Genomic DNA, 19,738 nt, shown 5'->3' with positions numbered 1-19,738 from the left:
TTCTCAATCACAACTCAAACCTAATAATCAAGGTATGTATATCTTAACATTTCTTTTCATCATGTCATTATATTATGTATGTGAAGAGCACATATATATGAATCTTAATTTCACAATAGTACCCCTAAGCACATATTAAATTCTTGATTAATTACACTATTTATGGACATTAAATTTTGGGCCAACTTTATATTCTCCTAATTAAGGCATGTATGAATATAAGCAGAAGATTTGGATGGCATATTGTAAATGAAGCCCAGAATGGTGAACTGATCAATGAAGTATATCAGAACTAATTAACTATGAGGTACATAATAAATTGTATTATTATTATTATTATTATTATTATTATTATTATTATTATTGTAGTTATATTTATTTAAGAATTAGTAGCATATAGAAGGCCGGGTTATGTTAATGCCTAACCTTTATTTTCATTGTATCAGCAGAAGATATTAACCTAGCTAGGTTTTCTTCTTTCATTTGGCTTGCAATTAGCATATATATATATATGGATGGATGTTTTAGATTCTTATTATCAATGTATACAACAGTACTATATTAAATTAAAGATCTTCTATGACTAGTAGAACTTTATGATTAATCCTTTTGCTTACGCATTTTAGGTTTTAACTTGACTTTAAATTACCTATAATTTAATTTCTTGGTTTTGTTCATTTTATGCACCCAATTATGATTGATTCACATTGTTTTATCTTTCAAAAGATTGTTTCTGATTTAAAGCACAGTTAAGATCAGATACTATTGTCTCATATACTCTCATGTCAAATTCTATAACCAAGTATATACATGAATCAGATGACAGACAGAAAACACATGCTATATCACTGTCATTGGCTCTAGACCTGCATTTATCACCATACAAATGAAACGGCTCAAGAATATTGATTTGAAAATTAAATATAATATATAGTAATGGAAATATTTCAAATGTATCATACTCTCGGCTACTCTAACGATTTTAGTTATTAATCTCAATTATGAATATATTTTATAATTAAAAATACTAAAACATCTAACATTATAGTATATTTAAAATATTTTCTAGTTAGAACTAAAGATAGAATGTCATATATAACCCCTCTCTCTCTCTCACACACACACATATATTTATATTGAAGAAGTGAAAGGTCATTTAAATGCTAGTAGCTAGTTTCATGCTAGTTTCATGAAAAAAATATTTGTAACACTACTAAAAACATTATTTTTAGTATTTATTTATTTTGTTTTTAACGACAATAAAAATAACTACTAATATATTTATCAATATTTAAATATTAGTTGTCTTATAATTTATCATTAAAAAATTTTAATAGTAATTATATAATTACTAATAAAAATTTATTAATGGTCAAATAAATATATAATTATTATAAAAACATAAATTCAGCATGTTATTGTCACTAAAAATTTACTAACAAAAATCATTTATGATACATATAGTGCTTATAGATCATATATGATACATTGTTGCCATTCTTTAAATTTAGGTTGTCCACTAGGCTACTAAATGAAAAAGAAAGAAAAAATTATCATGAGAAAAAAGTAGAACAGGGAAGAAAGAGCTAGGATGGGGAATCGGATAAGGGTTAAAATGATGAATACAATCCGGTAAAAATAAAAACGAGATCAGAATCACATGGGCCATTATGGCTTAGCTTGTTACTCAAATTTTTTCCGGTAAAATAACATGGACAACTTGCTTAAAAGATATAGAAACAAAAAAAAATAAGTTAAAATGGTAATACTTATGACTTGATTTTGATACTATTCACGGCTAATAATAAGGATAGAGAACTTCAATAATTGTGTACATCATTTTTATTTTGTAGCTACGTTTGGTGTATGAAGGTAGAAAGAAGAGAAAAAATAATTAAGTATGTATGTGTTGTTTCTTTTATAACTAAGATAAAACAAGAAATTCTATCCAATAAATTATAAAAATTTACCGTTACCCTCAGCTTGTCTTCTCAAGTCTCGTCACTTATTTACTCTCTGAATTAAACCTTGTTTCTTTTAATTATTTGCGTCTACAATGGTACGGATGATGAACATCAAAATGCTTTTGTTATTATATAGTCTGAATTGAACTCCAGGATTTGGCCACGATTCAAACGAGGATTTAACAACTTTTGCCAAAACAACTTTGATTTTTTTTTTTTTTAAAAAATTAAGGAGAGAAAATTTCAGGCGGTCGATTAGTTAACGGTTTACTTCATTAATTATTTTTCAGAATTTAATTTTAAAATACTGTCAATATAAAATAATTTTATATGTACATCCCATTCCATAAAGTTATATTAGTAAAAATAACTACTTTAATTTTATATTAACTGTGTGAATGGCCATAAAAAGGAACGGATATAATCTGTTATACTGTCAGTGCATCAAAACTAAACTCAACTACATATATTTATATACAAATATATTATTAGTGGCCAATTTTAATAAGTAATTTTAGTGTACCAATATTATTTTTGAATATTCCAATATGTTAAAATTTTTCTCAGTGAATTTCTATTGATTGTCAAATATGTCTTTGGCATTAAATGTATATAAGTTATAAAGTGATTAAGTAATCTACTTTATGTTTTAGATGTTATTATGCATGATTAGACTTGATCAATATACATAATAATAATAATAAGATAAGATAATAGTATAACATGCTTAATTGTAATTATTTGAGTTTTTGATCAATATACATATATATTATAAGAAAAAGATTCACGTTTTTACTTAATTTTTTTAATTATTATTGAATACTTCCGGAAAATTAAACATAAGATATATTCTTAAATACTATGCTCTTATATAAATATTATCCTTCAACCATTTAGTTTTACTGTAATTATAAACTCCAGAGATATCATATATAATTATCTCTTTTGATTATGTTCCAAATTATTAGTATTAGATCTGGAATGTCTGTCACAATAGTCCAGCTGTGATATATCACTAATACAAAACTAGGACTTCTTTTCTGCTATGATTTTTAATAACCATTTGAACATATAAATAACAAACATGCATACGTGCATGTATATGTCATGTGGACTGTTAGTTAGTTGTTAGAATCAAAAAGCATTACTGAAATTGAATGTTGTTAGCAAGATTTCCGCGAGTCTCAATCTCTAAAGCTTTGTTATTACTTAGATGGTTCTCATTTAAGTTAACTGCAAGTAGTTAGAGTTAGTTACTATAATAGTTGGAAGTTGGAATAGTTTTTCTGTTAAAACAAAAGTTACTTGAATTGAATGTAGCTGCATATATATACGAGGTTCACTTGGGTTGCATCCAACATGTTCCAGTAGAAATCGTTTTCTAAGCGCATACATCAATTATGTGCATTGTGTGGTTGAATGAGGTTGAAGGTGATTGTCTCGTCCTTAAGAGCAGCAACAGCAACAACAACTTTCTGGTGAGGCAGGGGCAGAACGGGAACATCATAGTATCAAGGAAGCAGAGCATCAGCAACACAGCAAAGCTAGGACAACAATGACCAAATTCCTGAAAGATTCATGCACTAAATAAAATAATTTTAAAAGTTGAAAAATAATATTGTTAGAGTATAATTAGAATCAAGTTTGATAGATTGATGGAAAATAAAATATACATATAAATACAGCACATCTGTGTTTATTCGGATTGGTATCTTTTATATTTGATTCTTATAATTTTTTATTTTTTAAATGACACATTATATTTTTTTATTAAAGAAAATTAGTCTTTTTTTTTCATTTTTGATGCGGAAAAAAAAAGAAAAAAAAAGTTATAAGAATCAAATATAAAAGATAAGAATCCGAATACACATAAATATTAGGGCAATTTACTTAAATAAATAGAATAGCAGAATCGTTTACCTAATTGTGCAAAACTGGTTGTTGTTACGTGCATGTGCAAAAAGCCATTTCTATGTAATCCGTGGCAACCCACCACGGTTTCAAAACGTGCATAAACCGTGGCAGGTCCCAGCGGTTTATGGGCAAAAATTATAGAGTGTAAACCGTGGTAAGTCACCACGGTTTACGAAGGAAAGATGGTTGCACATAAACCCTTGTGGGTTACCACGGTTTATGTAGGGTAAATAATAGCCAGAAAACCTTGTAGGTTCCCACGGTTTACTATGACAGGAAGTTTATATATATGTGGGTGATTCAAGCTCCATAAGAGATCATTCTCACAATGGCTAGTGAGGAAGAGAGTTTTCTTGCCCTAGTGCATTGCTCTGGGAAAATAAAAAAAAAGCAAAAGCCAATGTGTGAAGTTTACCAACAGAGAACCACTAAGTATTTTTATCAGTTCGTCGATGAGTTTGTCAGATTTGAAGAACAGCATCTTGGAGAAGCTTGGCGTGTTGGATAGCAAGTGGGTGAAGAAACTATTCTACAAGATTCCCATGGCGGTTGTCTCGACCGGTGTTCAGTATGAAATCTTTGCGGTTAAGGCTGATGAAGATATTAGGGTTCTGTTCTACTGTGTAAGGAGTTTTCCGAAGATCAGAATCCATGAGTTGTTCGCGAAGTTGGAGGTTGGTGTCGATAGTTCTGGGGCATCCGCTCCAGTTCCTTGCGCAGTTGCCGCGGGTGGTGTATCTAGTTCGATGCCTGCGGTCAGACCGTATCTTCCGCCGATTCAATCACCTTCGTTTGCGGCTGATTTAGACCGAACGGAGGTTGTTGGTTCTGTACCTTTGGAGAATGCTGCAGTCATTGAGCCTCCCCACGTTGTGGGCACCGGTGGTGGCCTCGTACCTTATATCGAAGACTTTGGTGGACCTGATCAAGTAGAGAATGCAATGCGTGACGATGAGTCTGAGCAGGAGCCTGTTGATATCGATGGTGACAGCGACGATGACACAGGTGGCGATCCAGATGCGCAGCATCGGCCTTCAAGTTCTGGTTCTCATCAGTACCCTCCACACTTCTCCACACTAAACTTGGACGCTCTTGGTCAACAGGAAGACAGTGGTAACAGAGTGGGGGGATCTTCTACAGAATTTTAGATTGGACAATCATTCCAGAGTAAAGATGAAGCTGTGCTAAGTGTAAAGGACTATAGCATCCGGCGAGGTGTTGAGTACAGAGTCATCGAATCGAATCATTTGAAGTATCATGGAAAATGCAAGGAATTCGGCAAGGGTTGTAGTTGGTTGATTCGTGTAGCGCTTCATGCACGAAAGGGGATTTGGGAGGTTAGGAGGTACAACGGGCCACACACATGCCTCGCAACTTCTATTTCAAGTGATCACCGTCAGCTGGATTACCACGTTATATGTGCGAGGATTCTTCCTATGGTTAGGGCCGATGCTGTGGTTACGGTAAAGGTACTTCAACAAGCGACAGAAGCTGATTACGGTTTCAGGCCTAGTTACAGGAAGGTTTGGATGGCTAAGCAGAAGGCAGTGGCACAAATATACGGAGATTGGGAGGAGTCTTACGCGGAGTTGCCATGTTGGATGCTAGGGATCTAGGCGACAAAGTAGCATGCTCAATACATAAACTAACAAAGTCCCTACCGGACAGGAACATGTAACATAACTAATCAGAATCCTCAATGGTGTCACTGTCATCATCGTCGAACTGGCCAAGCAGGTGACTTCCGGTGCCACACAAAGGAGGACGCCTCACCCACCTAGGTCTGTGATCTGCCGCTGGTGCTGAGGGCTGTGCGGGAACCGCGCTGAAAGCAGAGGCAGGTGTCCCTCCTAACGCAAACCATGGGTCAGACGGAGATACTACAGGCTCGTTGAGGTCAACTGCCAACTGAGCCAGAACATCGTCACTCCGTGGCTGCTGATTAGCAAACTGGGCATGCTCCTCAAGCATCTGTGGCCTATAATGGGTATCATCATCATCCCTAAGCATGTCTGCTATGTCCCTGTAGAACTCGGACTCAGTAACAGGATCAGCACTGTCCATCCCGACAGCCGCAGTAGTAAACTCAGCAAAAGCATGTGGGCTCACGATCCCAAACAGCTGAGAGCTAGTACCTACGTCGAATGTCAGCTGATCCATAGTTGATGCTGATCCAACTACCTCCTCACCGGGCACGTGATCAGTGCCGTCCCCCTGCTCGGATGGTCCTCTGTCAGGCGCACCTCGACGGTTAGGCCGCGCAGGTGGCCGTCTGCCTCTACGTCGAGGAACACGGTAGTCCACTGCATCCCCAGGGTCAGCTCCAGGAATGTCCTGCTCCAAACGGTCGGCAAACTCCCTCCACTCGCGATCGGTGGTCCGGGTCCCTATATGGCGACGCTGATCGACTCGTCTGTTATCTGGTCTGTCATAAACGTGCACTCTAGGAGGTGCCTGAGACGACCCTCTGTGACGCGCCTCCTCAGTCAACACAATCGGCCTCGGATCCTGAAATGCTACATCTGGGGATAGGAACCTGTGCGCCACACGGCACTACCACTCCAGATAATCTGCCGATGGACTGGGGTCGAGGACTCGATCGACCCATATGACTAACTGAAGCCTGTCCTCCCAAAGCTAGTGCCACTCCTTATAATATGTAGGAAACCACCGGTCCCCACCCCTACCATCCTTCGCATGTAGCCAATCTTATTCAGAGCTCCCTCTGGGAGATGCTGAACACCACCGAACTGGGGTAGAACCCTATCGACCTGGTGCCACTCGATCGCAGCAAAATATATCAGACTAGTGACGGCCGTCCATAGCCGTCGGTGCTCGTCAGCTAGTATCTCCGGATGAATAACAGCAGCAACATCAACAGAAGAATAAGGCTCCCACACAAACTGCATAGAAACAGTAAGAGTTTGATGAGACAGTGACATTTAAGAAAAACTAGTACAAGTATCAGTAATAAATAAATGACTCACATCGTGGACACGCAGTCGATCCAGTGCAAGGCGTGCGGAAACTAATCTCTGTGCCCCTGCATCGTTCCTCGGCACAAACTCAGCCCACCTACAATTTTAATTGAAATGATGTCAAAACAAACCATAACACATGCTGTTTTTACAATTTATGAACGGAAAATACTAAACCATACCTGGAAGCAAGAGGAAACCCGAACCGGTCAAAACCAGTGGGCCTCAGAGTGGAAAACCTCCAGAAAATCCAAGACTGTAGTAGCTGTAGCAGCCCAGCCAAGTTAACGACGTTCCTATTTGTACCACGACAAAGGCACCTATACAACCAGGCCAGTGCAGCGGAGCCCCAGCTATATCTGCCCAAGTCGTCCAATGATGCCAAATAAGGCAACCAGCGAAGGTGTACCCTGTTTGCATTCTTGTCCGCAAACAGCTGAGACGACAACAGCATCAGGATATAAGCGCGTGCGTATACACGCACGGTCTCATTAGTAGCATCTGCAGGGAGAACGCGGAACCTCTCGTGGAACCATGTGTAGCACACTGTCATCTGCTTGACTTTACTCTCTGGAGGTAACTCCCCGAACAACTCCCAAAATCGCACCCATGCTGGTCTACCGTGTTCCATCAGATTCTCAAACTCAGTCAAGCACCCACTAACGGGCGCACCATATATCGGCAAACCCAGCTGATACGCAACATCCTGTAAAGTAATGGTGCATTCACCAAACGGCATATGGAACGTGTGGGTCTCCGGACGCCACCGCTCAATAAATGCGCTAAGGAGAGACTCATCAACCCAGAACCACTGACTGTTTAGCCTAGCCAGATGATACAAGCCCACAGTCTCCAGATACGGTATAATCCGGTCATGTAAGGGCATATTCTGCTGCCGCCTAACGGCGCTAATAACCCTACTAGGCTGCAAAACGTGGGTAACAAAATCCTTTAACATACAACCATTACAAACAATACCAAACATAATTTTCGTAAAAATTATTAGACTCGTCACATTAAATTCATTGATGCTCTTATTGTGTAATAAACAGTGAAGCTACGAATACTATGCACTCATTATAACAATATAAATACAGAAAAAAATATTTTTCAATAAAATATTAACATTTATAATAAAATATTTTACAAAAATACTATTAACCAGACTAACAAGATAAATAAGCATGATAAAATATGCATTACTAACAATACCGATAATAATATTAACATTTACGTAGACAATATTAATAAACGCCTCACATTTTGATTGACAGTAACCATAATAATATCAATATTTATGTAAATAACATTAATCAGAATAACAATACAAATAAACCTAATAAAATATTTTTACTAACAATATTCATAATAATATCAATTGCTATATTAGTATGAATTTTAATAACAATAATAATAACAATAATAGTAACTAACCTCTTCGTCGATATATCCTGCCACGTGAACGACGTCATTTAGTCGGTACAAGCGATCCTCATCCTCCATTGGCTCCACCACCCACTCCTCCTTCACACCTCCAAAGTTTTCCCAAATCCTCTCAACACAATAACAACTTCCTTTTTTTGTGCTGTCTCAAATGATCCGTCCCTGCCTTCAGCGGATTACTTATATAGCTACACACACATAAACCGCGGTGGGTTACCGGGTTTCATGTGCAATCAACTTTCCTCATAAACCGTGGTGACTCTCCACGGTTTATGCATGCCATCTCTCCTTCGTAAACCGTGGTGACTTACAACGGTTTACACTCTATAATTTTTGCCCATAAACCGCTGGGACCTACCACGGTTTATGCACGTTCTGAAACCGTGGTAGGTTGCCACGGATTACATAGAAATGACTTTTTGCACATGCACCTAACAACAAACAGTTTTGCACATTTAGGTAAAGGAATCTCCCATTCTATTTAAATAAGTAAATTGCCCTAAATATTATGTTAGAATATAATTAAAATTAATTAAATCAATTAATAAATATTTAAATATGTTAAATAATACTAATTCATCTATTTACTAATTCATTCTAATTATATTCTAATAGATATAAAACTTTCAAAAGATAATATTATTTTGATAAAACAACAAAATATTGTATATTTACGAAAGGGAGGAAGAATATTGGGTAAGCGGATGCAAATGGGAGGCAGAACACTCACCAAAAAAAAATGGGAGGTAGAATATTGGATAAACAAATGAGAGTGGCTGATTGGCTCAAGAAAAAAAATGGGCTAAGCACCACTAAAGATGATGGTGAAGAGAAACAAATTGGTCTCTGCTCAATTCAAATAACCAACTCCACCTTAATGTAACGGCTAAGCATTTTTTGTTTCGAGTTGACCGTTGCAAACTTGCAATGATGGAAGAGCCACCTTGTCTCACAAAAACTAGAATTAGAGTCTAAAGTGGTTTTTTTTTTTATCAAAAATATTATTTATATACTAAAATTAGATATTAAAATTAATTAAATATATGTGTGGTTTAATTTATTTTTAGCATATATTTATATTTTAATATATATTTTATATTAATAACTAATTTTAGTGGCTGATTTGAATGTACACATAACATAGTTAATTTTTGAGTAAATATCCTTTTTGGTCTCTAACTATTTGTCAGATGGACTTTCCACCCCTTAAGAAATCTAAAAATTCAAATCGGTCTCTATCTACTTTGAAATATGTACATTCCAGTCCCTATTAATTTTGAATAAATGCCTTTCCGGTCCTTGGTAATGTTCTTTCCTGTCCCTAACCAGGGACTGAAACGTACATATATCAAAATAGATAGGGACCGATTTGAATTTTTAAATTTTTTAAGGGGTGAAAAGTCCATCGAACAAATGATTAAAAGCCGAAAAAGACATTTACTCTTATATAAAAAAATCGCATTGATTTTCTTGAAAATGGACAAAGATGGAGATGGGTCTTATTTCAAAATTTATCGGTATACACAAATATTATATAAAAAACCTTAAGATTCTAATTCTGAGCCAGACCTACTACGAAATATTAGAAAATATTAAAAGAAAAAAAGATGGAGTTAGACTTTTTTATTCCCAAAGATCATAATGGCTCAGTCATATGTTTGTTTTCCTTCATACTAAGGATAAATCTGGAAAGCTCATTTATGGAGAACAGAAACAGATGTGGTAATAAATATGTTAGTAAATATATATATATATATATATATATATATATATATATATTTATATACTCAACTTAGCCACTTCTCCCTCTCATAAAATCAATTCACGCTGATATTGAGAGAGAAGAGCCAAGAACCCTAGCTTCTCTTTCAACACAGTCTTCCATCAACCATATCTCTCAATCTGAAATTCTGGTCGCTGCATCGTTTGCAACCGCGCGATCGTCTTGCCGAGCTCTTCAAATTTATCCGGAACTCCAATCACTGTATCGTTTGTGGTTTGGGAGAAAATCGGCCAAAATATGGTTTTGATTTCCTGTAGTTAATCTATAACGTTACACAAAAACTTAGACCAGTTACTATAGGATATGCTTGAATGCTATAAATTATGGATATAGTGGATTAAATATGTATAAATGTATTGTTGATATTGATTGATGAAGTTGGTGAAATAGTGTGTGAAAATGATTTGAAAGAATTGATGAATTCATGTTTTAGAATGATTGACAATTGGATAAAGAGTATGTAAAAGTGAGTAAGAGTAATTGGTATTGATTTAGTTATGGTTGGTTTGGTTTTAGATTGAAAATTTTAAAAACTAGAGGAGTTGGCATAATTTGGTAAAAATAGAATTTTAACTAATTTTGGTGGGTCATAACTTGGTCCTTGGAGTTTGAAATTAAGTGAACTTTGTTTCAAGTTGAAGACAGTTGTGAGAGCTTTAAAACGGTATAAAGATGAGGGAAATTGAAGTTTTGTAGAGAAAGTTATGAACGTCGGAAGTTAGGTATAAAAAACTGAACTCTATAATATTGCAGAAAACCATAAATTCTAATTTGTGTGCCTACGCATACTACGTGAGCACGCATGGTCCAAAGCATATATTAAGACTCGTGCGTACATACGAGGGGGTGTGCGTATATAAAATATAAAATAATAAATGATAATAAATTAGCACTAATTTATTGATTATGGATATCATGTATATAAAATATAAATATTATAGGTATAAAAGTATGGATGTTAAATTAGAGAATTTAACAACTTCTGTTATACAACTCATATTTTACGTATAAATTATTGTAAAATAAAAAAAAGAGAATAAAATATAAACAAAATTAAGAAATAAAATTTTAAAAATAATTATTAACTCATCATATTAAAATCAATAAATAAGCGTACGTATGGATAGTAAATAAAAAATATTAAAATCATAATTCTTTGGTGTATATGTAAGATAATTTGAAATATATAACAAGACACAGTTTAAAATTTAGTAATATTAATTGTAAAAATTTGTTAATTATGAATATTATATATATGAAATTATGAATGTTATTAATATGAAAATATGGATGTTATTAATATGAAATTTTGGATGTTATGTGTACCTTATCTAACTATGAATGTTATGAGTAAATTTGTTAATTGATAAATTAATTGAAGTATTTGATATTTTCTTTCAAATCTAATTATATTGAAATTTGAAAATATATGTAAATCAAAAGAAATCATTTCACTTTGAAAAATATGAAACAAATTTTTAAATTATCAATCAAAGACGGTGATTTAAAAAATTATACGTTGATTTAAATGTATAATATCTTAAAAAAAATAAAACATTTTGAATTATGATTTATTAGTGTATATGTGAAATAATTTGAAATATATAATAAAATATAAGTTGGAATTACATAATATTAATTGTAAAAATATATTAATTATAAAAATTATGTGTATGAATATATAGATATTATATAATAAATAAAAAATATGCTTTTGTTATTATAATATCAATTAAATGTCATAAATATAAATTATATATATTCATTTAATAAAAATATAAATTGATAAGGTATGTGCTTATAATATACTATTTAATATATGCAATTAATGTTTTTATATACAATAAATATTGTTATAAAAAAAATAGACGCGTGAAAGGATAATAATTAAATTTTACTCATCTTATTAAATTAAGTTAAAAATAGAAGATTTTGACTGATTTTGGTTTCGTAAGTTTACTAAACTTTTTCTATTTTTAGGCTTATGATAGTACAAGAATGCAATATACATTGGATTTGATTTTAAAGCCCCATAATTTGATGATGCACAATGTCAATTACTTTACTATCAGAAATCACAATAAGTATAGATAAAAAGACGGGTTAAGTATTTTTTTTCATCCTTAATGTTTTGGGTGAAAATTAAAATCATCTCCGACCTTTTTTTGTTATTAAAATCATCCTCAATGTTACAAAATGTTATAAAATTATCCTTTTGTCCATAATAATTTTTGAAATGACATAAAAACATTTTCCTAATATCACTACCCAATACCCATACTACCCCACCCATTACTCCCACTCCTTTCCACCTAAAACAGAAAAACCAAAATGAAACCAAAATGAAGAAAATGAACAAAAGAGGGAGAAGAAAGAAAAGGAAAGGAAGAAGAGGGAGATGACGGCAAGAAAAAGGATGGCCGCTGCCGTTGCGTTGTGACTGTAGGACTTGTCGTTCTTCATCTCTCTCTCTCTCCCGCCATCGCTGGTGTTTCCCATCGCTGCCGTCGCCGGGGTTCAGCTGCTCTGTCACTGCTAGGCCAACCCTCTGCTGCTCCCCTCATATTCTCTATGCATCCTCGGGCTTTCTCTTCGCCGTCGTGGGGCTTGAGCTCTAGTTCCTCTCCCGTCACGCTATGTTTTGCTGCGCCGCCATCGTTAGAGTTTCAACCGCTCTGTCGTCGCTGGATAAGTGTTTTGTTGCTCCTCCATCATTGCTGTACACCTTCTCCGTCTCTACTGTCGCTGGCAAGGGTTTTGTTCTTCCTTTTTTTTATGTTTTTTTAATTTTTGAAGAACATAAACATCATTTCTTTCTTTCTAATTTTTTTAATTTCTATTGTTGCTGATTTTGGATCTGAAATTGCAGTTGATGATTGCTGAATTATTTTTTAATTTTAAATTTCTGTTAAATTTATTTTGTTGATGATTGCGGTTGATGATTTTGGTTAAATTGCTTAATTATTGTGGTTGATGATTTCTGTTAAATTGTTGAATTGTTGCACAAAAAAAGGGTTTAGGTGGAAAGAAAAGGGTTGGGGGTAGTGGATAGGTGGTAGTGATTTAGGATGATGAACTAGTAATAGAGAAAAAGGTGTGATGGTTATGATGCCAATGATGATGGTTATGGTGGCAGTGGTGGTGGCCATAAGGAAAGGGAGAAAGAGATGCATAGCAATGGTGATGATGATGCAGAGGTTAGTGGTGAGTATAGGGACGTTTTTCAATTTTTGTTTTAAGGGCAAAATTGTCTAAAAAATATTGTTTATGGACAAAAGGATGATTTTATAACGTTTTGTAACGTTGAGGATGATTTTAATAACAAAAAAAGGTTGGGGACGATTTTAATTTTCACCCAAGACATTAAGGACGAAAAAAAGTATTTAACCCTAAAAAGATTCAGTCAAAAATTAAAAATCTATAATTGTCATGTAGTCATGTCCAGGTTGTGTTTAAAGTTGTTAGTTTGATCTCTTTTACTTAAAATTTTGTTATGCACTATGCTTTATATAGACCCTTCTGTCGACAATTGATAAACCACTATTTTATAGTTTATCTTGTGCTCAATTGAGTGGTTTTTATCAACTCTTTACCCACTTATTCATATGATTTGCATGTTTACATTTTCCTTCCTGATTCTGTGCTATGATTGAAAACATACTTCTTTGGTCTTAATTTTGCTATGTTTAAGCCTCTCCTATTACCATTCGATGCCTTGATATGTGTGTTAAGTGATTTCAGAAATTACATGGCAGGAATGGTTCAGAGGATGAAAAGGAAGCATGCAAAAGTGGAAGGAATACAGGAAGTTGAAGAAATTGCTAAGTTGTCCAGCCTGACCTCTTTGCACTCAAACGGACATAACTTGAGCTACAGAGGTCCAAATGACGCGGTTCTAGTCGCGCTAGAAAGCTAACATCTGAGGCTTCGCAACGATATATAATTTTTCATAGCTGCCTCGAAGTTAGGCGATGCGAACACGTGGATGACACGTCCGCATCGCATATGCAAAATCTCAATCCACGCAAACGCGTGGACAACGCTTCCGCGTCACTTTCCCGTGACCTGTACGTACCAGATTTTGAAATCAACAATTTTTGGGATGTTTTTGACCCTGTTCTTGACACAGAAAACACAAATTAGAGGCTATAAAGTGGGGGAATGCATCGATACATCATACAACATACATTGATACATAGTTTTAGGATTTAGATGTAGTTTTTAGAGAGAGAGGTTCTCTCCTCTCACTTAGGATTAGGATTTAGGACTTAGAATTTCTTTTAACCTTAGGATTATCTCACCTTCATATCAGGTTCAATATTCCTTTATTTTGACTTCTCTTATTTGTTAATTTTATATGTTGCCAAATTGGCTTATGGACCATTTATGTTATGATTTTCTTAATTAATACACTTTGAGGTATTTCAGACTCATGATTGCTTTCTTCTATTTATAGAAATAATTTAGATTTTTCCCTTTTGGCTTTGGTTGATTAATTGGTAACTCTTGAGTTGTCAAACTCATCATGATTGATAATTATTATCTTTGCTGATTAACTTAGATTCCTATAACTCTAGTCTTTCCTTAAGAAGTTGACTAGGACTTTAGGTGTTAAATTAATTTGTCCACTTAACTGACCTTCATAGTTAGAGGTTGACTTAGTGGGAGCAAAAGTATAATTCTCATCACCATTGATAAGGATGACTAGGATAGGACTTCCACTTTTCATACCTTGCCAAGAGATTTCTTCGTTATTAATTTATTAATTTCTGCAACCCATTTCTCTTACCCAAAACCCTTTTCAAAATCCAAAACACGGTTTTCCATAACCAATAATAAAACACACCTCCCTGCAATTCCTTGAGAAGACGACCCGAGGTTCGGATACATCGGTTTATAAATTTTATTGGGTTTGTTACTTGTGACAACCAAACATTTGTACGAAAGGATTTTCTGTTAGTTTAGAAGCTATACTTACAATGCGACTATTTTTATAAAATTCTTTACTAGCAAAAATTCATTCGTCAAAATGGCTCCGTTGCCGGGGAATTGCAAATGTGTGCCTTATTATTGGTTATTGTAAATATTTAAAAAAAATAAATTTTTCTATGTGTTAAATTTGTTTGAAGTTGTATTTGGGACATCGTTTAAAAAGCTAAAGAACGCACAACCCATGAGATTTTGAGCTTAATTACATGGTTATACTATTTAAACCATGAATTTTATTCTTGTGTGTTTTCTTCTCTATGATTGTAATCTTTACTTTGTTTCAATCTATATGTCCAATATAGAATGTAGATACATACCTGCATGTGATTGAGGCCATTATTTGAATTTTTGCTCACTTATCCCAAATAAACCTACCTTTTACATCACTCTTGTTAGCCCCCTTGAGCCTTTTAATCCCCTTTTGTTCTATAACTACATTACTAGCCTTAAGCAGAAAAATAAATTAAAAATTCCAAGTTGAATCCTTGGTCAGCTTAAGATAGAAATTGTGTATCAACTAAGTGTGGAGAAATTTATGGGAACAGGGGATGATAGGAAAAAGGTATTAAAGTGAATAAATTATTTGAAATTTGGGAGCATACTCATGTGAAATCAAAATAATTAAAACACCATATGCATTTATATATTATTCTCATATTTCAAAAAAAAAGATTAAAAAAAGAAAAAAAGAAAAAAAAAATTATTAAGTAATTAAATAAGGGGACAAAAATCACCCCAGTACAAAAATTAAAGAATCAATGCACATGGGATGAAATCAAAAATAAAATTGGTGCATGAGTATGTAACACACAAGTGGAAAAATTGGGCAGCTAAGCAAGATTTCTAGATTATATAGAGTATGTATATGTTAGATGACATCTTAGACTAATCAAGGGTTTAATTATTAGCTCACTTAGCCTTATATATATACCCTTACCTTTACCTCAGCCCCATTACAACCTTGAAAAAGACCTCATGATGTTTGTATGTATACATTAAATATTTGTTGATTGATTAGATGAAGAACAAAGTTTAGAAAGTATGATTAGAGAAGAGTAGAGTGAATTACCCTATACACTAGAGAGATTAGAGTGATATAAACTACCAGTGAGGGTTCAATGCTTGATTCTATGTTCCCTGCTTTCATGAGCTATCTTCTTACAAGTTTACTTGTTTTCACTGTACGATTTGAATTAGTGGAATTTGATTCATATTTGTCTTGGAGAACTTATTTACTTTTAACCAAGTAGGTAAAAACATTTTGCATGTAGTTGCATTCACATAGATAGGTTGCATTGCATACTCTCTATCATTCCTCTTCACTCCTTTATAGTTTCTCTTGAGCTTAGCATGAGGACATGCTAATGTTTAAGTGTGGGAAGGTTGATAAACCACTATTTTATGGTTTATCTTGTGCTCAATTGAGTGGTTTTTATCAACTCTTTACCCACTTATTCATATGATTTGCATGTTTTACATTTTCCTTCCTGATTCTGTGCTATGATTGAAAACATGCTTCTTTGGTCTTAATTTTGCTATGTTTAATCCTCTCCTATTACCATTTGATGCCTTGATATGTGTGTTAAGTGATTTCAGAGATTACAGGGCATGAATGGTTCAGAGGATGGAAAGGAAGCATGCAAAAGTGGAAGGAATACAAGAAGTTGAAGAAATTGCTAAGCTGTTTAGCCTGACCTCTTCGCACTCAAACTAATATAACTTGAGTTACAGAGGTCCAAATGATGCGGTTCCAGTCGCGCTGGAAAGCTAACATTCGGGGCTTCGCAACAATATATAATTTGCCATAGCTTATCCGAAGTTAAGTGACGCGAACACGTGGATGACGTACCCGCGTCTCATCTGCAAAATCTCAATCCACGCAAACGCGTGGATGACGCTTCCGCGTCACTTTCCCGCGACTTGTACGTACCATATTTTGAAATCAGCAATTTCTGGGCTGTTTTTGACCCAATTCTCGGCCCAGAAAACACATATTAGAGGCTATAAAGTGGGAGAATGCATCGATACATCATACAACATACATTGATATATAGTTTTAGGATTTAGACGTAGTTTTTAGAGAGAGAAGTTCTCTCCTCTCTCTTAGGATTAGGATTTAGGACTTAGAATTTCTTTTAACCTTAGGATTATCTCATCTTCATATCAGGTTCAATATTCTTTTATTTTGACTTCTCTTATTTGTTAATTTTATATGTTGCCAAATTGGCTTATGGACCATTCATGTTATGATTTTCTTAATTAATACACTTTGAGGTATTTCAGACTCATGATTGCTTTCTTCTATTTATATAAATAATTTAGATTTTTCCCTTTTAGCTTTGGTTGATTAATTGATAACTCTTGAGTTATCAAACTCATCGTGATTGATAATTATTATCTTTGCTGATTAATTTAGATTCCTATAACTCTAGTCTTTTCTTAAGGAGTTGACTAGGACTTTAGGTGTTAAATTAATTTGTTCACTTAACTGACCTTCATAGTTAGAGGTTGACTTAGTGGGAGCAAAAGTATAATTCTCATCACCATTGATAAGGATAACTAGGATAGGACTTCCAGTTTTCATACCTTGCCAAGAGATTTCTTCGTTATTAATTTATTAATTTCTGCAACCCATTTCTCTTACCCAAAACCCTTTTCAAAACCCAAAACACGGTTTTCCATAACCAATAATAAAATACACCTCCCTGCAATTCCTTGAGAAGACGACCCGAGGTTCGAATACTTCGGTTTATAAATTTTATTGGGTTTGTTACTTGTGACAACCAAACGTTTATACGAAAGGATTTTCTGTTGGTTTAGAAGCTATACTTACAATGCGACTATTTTTATAAAATTCTTTACTAGCAAAAATCTGTTCATCAACAATATATGAATGATTTTACAGAATTAAAAGTTTGAATTCTTATTTATACAAGCTACAATAGATGTCCTTAGAGAGATTCTTATTTTGCTAATTTTCTGTCTGATCATTCTCTTATTTAAAACTATTGGTTGTGAAATTAAAGAACTTATCATCTTGATTAATTTTAGATTAATTATTATTGTACATAAGTTGTTTTGAAATTATAACGTAAATAAAATTAAAAATTATATTATTAGCATAATTTAATTTTTTCTGAGGTAGAAGAAAATAGATTTTCTCAATATACAATCAGCATGATTCTACATCTGATAGAAATAGAATACAAGTTAAGATACTAATAAAATTCAATGTAATATATACTAGTAAAATTTTTTTATAATATTAAAGACTCTGCCATGTAATTCAACAACAATATGGAAAACAAAGTCTTCTCCCACTACTAACTCTTCTTTTATTTATGTTAATTGCTTATTTTTATTACATAATACATATACATAAAAGCCTTGTTCATGTCTCTGATATTATTGGATAATTGTTTCTTCTCATCTCAAAGAATAGGTTGTGGACGTGCTTAAAATCTCCTCTATCTTAATTCTTAAAGATATTTGTTCTTTGGACCTATTGCATTTTTGTAGATCAAGTTTAAATGTTGTATAAATTTGTTCGACTTTTGCTTTCATGTCTAGTTGCCCCTTGTTCTCCAAGTATCTTACAACACAGTCGAATACTTCATCTAAAATTACAATCTATGTAGTCTGTATTTCATATAATACTTTGATAATATCATCTGTCCTTGAAGCTTTGCAAAGATTCTTAATATACAGTGCATATAATCTCCAATTGCGCTTGATGCCTTGGCACTCCATACTCTTGAATAACTACCACACTTCGAATATACGGTTTTGAGATACATGACCTGCAACCACAGTTGTTATTACCATTATATCGAGCCTAATCCTTTTAGGTTTTCTTTATTTATGATAACATGTTTCTAATATTTTTGTTGTTAGCTAGTTAGTTTGCTAAATAGAAAGAAGAAAATCTTCAATTAGCAATTGATACTATAAGTTACATAAAAAGAATTAACAAATAGATATAAACACTAACCTGATATCCACAAAACGATACATAAAATGAGATCATGATAGAAAGGAATACAAATTATTGATGTCACCGAATAGATAGATAAGGATCTACTAATATAACTTTTATTTTAATATAATCATAAGACATCCTTTGAACTAAACTAAAACCACACAATAGTACCAGGTACCTAATCCACTATTTTCTCACGATTTTTAGGCATACATGATCATAATCTAAAATTTGTACTCAACGTAGTGCATTACACATGTAACACCTTACCATACAGAACCTTACACTCGAGTCATAAAGTAGAGGTAGCGAAGTATTACAACCTCTAAAAATAAAATATGTACATAATAATAGTTGAAAGGAATTTTATAACAATGAGCATTTGAAGGAAAGTTTAAAACAAAGGGCGCAACGCTCACATAAATGAAAAACTTGGGTACGAAGAAAGATACAAAATATTTAAGCTCTAGGCTCAACCAGCGAAGCTAAGGTTGGCTGGAGAATATTTACATAAAATATACATAACACAGATATCCCAAAACAGATAAAACAACAACCTGTTTCTCTACATTGACCTTTAAGAGGGACAAAATAAAGTTAAACATACAGAGGAGAATCTAAATATAGAATAATAAACATAAGCTCAAAATACAGAGTCCCAAGATATAACACTTCGCTTGTAGAATGA

The 19,738-nt window shown here is 33.7% G+C and overlaps 1 protein-coding gene across 1 annotated transcript; it reads left to right on the top strand.

Annotated features, from left to right (window-relative positions):
• Nucleotides 1-4,330: 4,330 nt before the first annotated feature.
• On the top strand, nucleotides 4,331-5,494 carry LOC127741586 (uncharacterized). Its single transcript, XM_052254335.1, has 2 exons — nucleotides 4,331-4,999; nucleotides 5,045-5,494. The coding sequence occupies exons 1-2, from the start codon at nucleotides 4,331-4,333 to the stop codon at nucleotides 5,492-5,494; spliced, it is 1,119 nt and encodes a 372-aa protein (XP_052110295.1).
• The last annotated feature ends 14,244 nt before the right edge of the window (nucleotides 5,495-19,738 follow it).

This window comes from Arachis duranensis, chromosome 9 (genome assembly GCF_000817695.3).
Source record: "Arachis duranensis cultivar V14167 chromosome 9, aradu.V14167.gnm2.J7QH, whole genome shotgun sequence".
Taxonomy (NCBI): domain Eukaryota; kingdom Viridiplantae; phylum Streptophyta; class Magnoliopsida; order Fabales; family Fabaceae; genus Arachis; species Arachis duranensis.
The sequence above is the reverse complement of the archived record's forward strand: the minus strand, read 5'-3'. Positions and strand labels throughout refer to the sequence as shown.

Bases quoted from the DNA above. Each gene is read 5' to 3' on its own strand.
- LOC127741586 (XM_052254335.1), top strand. From the start codon at position 4,331: ATGAGTTTGTCAGATTTGAAGAACAGCATCTTGGAGAAGCTTGGCGTG. The intron at 5,000-5,044 runs GTGGGGGGATCT...CAATCATTCCAG, and splicing joins AGGAAGACAGTGGTAACAGA to AGTAAAGATGAAGCTGTGCT.